This window comes from Apium graveolens, chromosome 5 (genome assembly GCF_009905375.1).
Source record: "Apium graveolens cultivar Ventura chromosome 5, ASM990537v1, whole genome shotgun sequence".
Lineage (NCBI taxonomy): Eukaryota > Viridiplantae > Streptophyta > Magnoliopsida > Apiales > Apiaceae > Apium > Apium graveolens.
The window spans coordinates 177679268-177683629 of record NC_133651.1 but is presented as its reverse complement, the minus strand read 5'-3'; the positions used below and the strand labels follow the sequence as shown (position 1 = coordinate 177683629).

General features: G+C 44.3%; 1 protein-coding gene across 1 annotated transcript; it reads right to left on the bottom strand.

The window, feature by feature from the left end:
- Positions 1–200: 200 nt before the first annotated feature.
- On the bottom strand, positions 201–3236 carry LOC141660483 (uncharacterized). The gene is made up of 3 exons (XM_074467469.1): positions 3104–3236; positions 651–766; positions 201–479 (listed from the first exon to the last, which is right to left on the bottom strand). The coding sequence occupies exons 1-3, from the start codon at positions 3234–3236 to the stop codon at positions 201–203; spliced, it is 528 nt and encodes a 175-aa protein (XP_074323570.1).
- Positions 3237–4362: the final 1126 nt, after the last annotated feature.

The following is a 4362-nucleotide window of genomic DNA, read 5'->3' as shown; positions in this document are numbered from 1 at the left end:
AATGTCTGGAATTACCAGATTAGGTTAGGAAGGAGTTTTTGGAAGAGTTTCGGGCTGTAAAAACGCAAAAACGGTTGAGGTTGGACGATTCCTGTCTTTATAAAATAATTTTGGTAATTACTCAGAAAATAATTAATAATTCATAAATCATTATAAAATCATATAATGGGGGCTCAGCTTCCCCTTCTTCCCAAATCTCATCAATCCTTTCCATGGTGACACTTTCCGATTGGCAGATCGGCATATTTACGCTGTCGGTCTTGGGCTGCTGCTAGGCGTCCTATGACTAATTGAACTATGTCTCTTGTCCTTTGCACCAAGTCTGGACCTAGTAACTTTCTCTCACCAACTTCATCCCAATACAAGGGCGAACGACACCTTCGGCCATACAACGCCTTGTATGGGGGCATTCTGATACTCGCATGATAACTGTTGTTGTAGGCAAACTCTATCAAAGACAGGTGTTCATCCCAAGAACCCTTAAAATTAATTACACACATTCTCAACATGTCTTCCAATGTCTGAATGGTTCGCTCACTTTGTCTATCTGTTTGCGGATGGTAAGCGGTGCTCATGTTTAGTTTGGTTCCTAGGCATTCCTGAAAGCTCCTCCAAAATCTGGAGTTGAATCGGGGATCTCGGTTAGATACGATAGCTACTGGCACTCCATGTCTTTCCATAATTTCCTTAATGTATAGCTCCGCTAATCTATCCACTGTGTAGGTTTCCTTGATTGGAAGAAAGTGTGCTGACATGGTTAGTCTGTCTACAATTACCCATATTGCATCACGGTTAGTCTAAGTTCAGGGTAATCCTCCCATTTCCACATCAGAATTTCTAAGGGTTGCAAGAGTCCGCTTGATCGCTGGTGTTCTGCCTTTACTCTCTGATAGGTCATACACTTACTGACCCACTCCGCTCCATCCTTCTTCATGTTAGGCCACCAGTAGTACTCTTTCAAATCTTGGTACATTTTGGTGCTTCCTGGGTGGACCGTATATCTAGAGCTGTGTCCTTCACGTAAAATTTCATCCTTTAGTTCTTGGACGTTAGGGACCCATATCCTGTAGGCATGCCTCCTAATTCCCTTCTCGTCTGGGTCACACTTGGCCTCCTCTCCACTTACCAGTTCCTTGTTATCCCTCAACACTATTTCTTAGCATCGCCTAATCTTTTCCAGTAGCTCCGGTTGCATAACCATCTCGTACAAGCCTTCGGTCCTTGGCTCAGCGACCTTGACCTCAATCTCTAACTTTTCAAATTCTCTGATCAAATCCTCTGACGTAGTGATCCTTTTCAATCTTTCCTTACGACTAAGGGCATCGGCCACCACATTGGCCTTCCCCGGGTGATAAAGAATTTCCCAGTCGTAGTCCTTAATCAATTCTAGTTTAGCTCCTTCTGGGTGAAGATATATTTAAGACTCTTGTGGTCAGTATAAATCTCACACTTTTCTTCGTATAGGTAATGTCTCCACATCTTAAGGGCAAACACTATGGCGGCTAATTCTAAGTCATGGGTGGGGTACCTCACTTCATATTCCTTTAATTGCCTGGATGCATAGGCAATCACCTTACCATGCTGCATCAGCTCACATCCCAAACCCTTATGGGACGCATCTCTATAAATCACAAAGTTCCCTTTATCATCTGGTAGGGCCAGCACTGGGGTCGATACCAACCTTTTCTTCAATTCTTGGAAACTCTCCTCACATTTCTCTGTCCAAACAAACTTTTCTATTTTCTGAGTAAGTCTAGTCAACGGGCCTGATATCTTTGCGAAATCCTTTACAAACCTTCGGTAATACCCGGCCAGTCCAATAAAGCTTCTTACCTCGGTGGGCGTGGTTGGTTGTTCCCAATTAGCGACAGCTTCTATCTTTGCAGGGTCTACGAGAATTCCTTCCTTACTAATCACATGACCCAAAAACTGAACTTCTTTCAACCAAAATTCACACTTTGAGAATTTGGCGTACAATTTTTCTTTCCGTAAGATTTCCAATACTATCCTGAGGTGTTCTGCATGTTCCTCCTCCGATCTAGAGTAAATTAGAATATCATCGATGAAGACTATCACGCATTCGTCCAGATACTTCTTAAAGACTCTGTTCATCAGATCCATGAAAGTCGCGGGCGCATTAGTCAAACCAAATGACATAACTAGGAACTCATAATGTCCGTACCTAGTGCGTAATGCAGTCTTAGGTATATCTTCCGGTTTGATCTTAAGTTGATGATAACCTGTCCTAAGGTCAATCTTGGAAAAACATGTTGGATCCTTTAGTTGGTCAAAGAGGTCATCTATTCTTGGCAATGGGTACTTGTTCTTAATGGTCAGCTTGTTCACCTCTCGATAATCGATGCACAGTCTCATGCTGCCGTCCTTCTTCTTTACAAATAACACGGGTGCACCCCACGGGGATACGCTCGGTCTAATAAGTCCTTTATCCAATAGATCTTGCAGTTGATCAGCCAACTCTTTCATTTTGACGGGGGCCAAACGATACGGGGCCTTTGATACTGGTGCCGTGCCGGGAGCTAAATCAATGGCAAATTCTATCTCCCGATCCGGGGGTAGTCCGGGAAGATCCTTGGAAAATACATCCTCAAACTCATTAACTACAGGTATGGTGTGGATCTCAGGGGTTCTCGTTTGGTATCCAATACGTGAGCCGAGTAGGCCTCACATCCTTGCCTTAAAAGTCTCTTAGTCTGCACCATAGTTAGAAATTTCTTGGTTTGCCGTTGCCCCTTAATTATTATACTCTTACCACTAGGTGTTTTCAATTCTACTTTCTTCCCCTCGCAATCAATCTGGGCATGGTTTCTAGATAGCCAATCCATTCCTAATATCACATCAAACTCCCCCAATCGAAAGGGAATTAAATCTACTGGGTATCTCACTCCACCTAATTCTAGGTTGCAGTTAGCATAAACTTGATTTACAGGGATAATCTCTTGATTAGCTATTTCCACTAGCAAAGATTCTTTCAAAGGTTCTATTTTTAATTTCAATTTTTCAACAAATTCCTTAGATACGAAAGACTTAGTAGCTCCAGAATCAAATAGCACATTGGCGGGATTGGAGTTTAGGAGGAGCGTACCTGCTATAACATTGGTGTTCCTTACGACATCTTTCACAGTCATATTAAAGGTCCTGGCAGTCGGCACTCTGTTAGATGCAGCTACACTACCCCTCGAGCTAGCCGGGGCTGCCGCAGGGCAGTCATTCCTCATGTGTCCTGTCTTTCCGCACTGAAAACACTTAGCCGCTTACTGGTTACAAGCTGTGGCACAGTGCCCCACCTTACCACATTTAAAGCCTGTCACCGGTTTCTACATACATTGCCCAGAATGTCTATTACCACAACTCTTGCATTCTGGCAGAGGAGGTCGTGGTTGGCTATGATAAGACATTCCCGTCTGGTTCCCATTCCGGGCCACACTCATGTTCCCTGATCCCCCGAATCCTGTACTGCGGTTGGGTTGGGAGGCCATCCCCCTGACAAACTTACTAGGGAAGCTCTCCCCTCCCACACTCCTGCTTCGACCATCAAACTTTCGTTTCTTTGTTTGCTTCATTTTCTGGCTCATTTCACTCCCTGCTTCAGCTATTGTGGCCTTCTGCACTAGGGTGGCATAGTCAGTTATCTCCAGAATTGCCAGCTTGTTATGAATCCACTGCTTCAATCCCTGTTGAAATCTCTCAGCCTTTTGCTCTTCGGTGCCCACCAGCTGTGGCACAAACCTCGACAATTCTGTGAACTTAGCTTCATATTCCGCTACGCTCATATTTTCTTGTTTCAGCTCTAGGAACTTTCGCTGCATCTAAACCTCCATAAACTTCGGGACATACTTCTTTAAAAATAACTCAGTGAATCTTTCCCAAGTAACAATCCCCTGGGGCTCCATATTTTTCTTCGCTTCCCACCAATAGTTAGCCTCACCCTTTAAGAGATAAGTGGCAAAATTAGTCTTGTGGGCTTCCTCAGTGCCAATTCGCTCAAAGGTATTTTCTACCTCTTTCAGCCAAGCCCTAGCCTGAACTGGGTCAGCAATACCGTGAAACTCTGGGGGCTTGACCGACTTGAAAGATTTAAATACATTAGCCATGGCCTGCTGGGGTTGCTGGGGTGGTCGTTGCGGTTGCAGGTTTTATCTCAGAAATTCTACAAACTGCTCCATAGGGTTCACTGGCACTTTCATCCGCTGAGTATCTTCAGCCTCTGACTCTTCATAGTCCTCATCATCATACTCATTTCGTTCTTCATTAATTCTTAATGGTGGGGTCTGTGCTCGATGCCCTTGTTCATTATTACTGCCCTGGCCGCCAGATGCAGCCGGGCGAGTTCTTGTTACTATT

Coding starts and splice junctions, on each gene's coding strand:
- LOC141660483 (XM_074467469.1), bottom strand. CDS start 3,236: ATGAGGAATGACTGCCCTGCGGCAGCCCCGGCTAGCTCGAGGGGTAGT. Junction 767..3,103: donor GAACACCAATGTTATAGCAG/GTACGCTCCTCC, acceptor GGGTAATTGTAG/ACAGACTAACCATGTCAGCA. Junction 480..650: donor ATGGAGTGCCAGTAGCTATC/GTATCTAACCGA, acceptor ATTAATTTTAAG/GGTTCTTGGGATGAACACCT.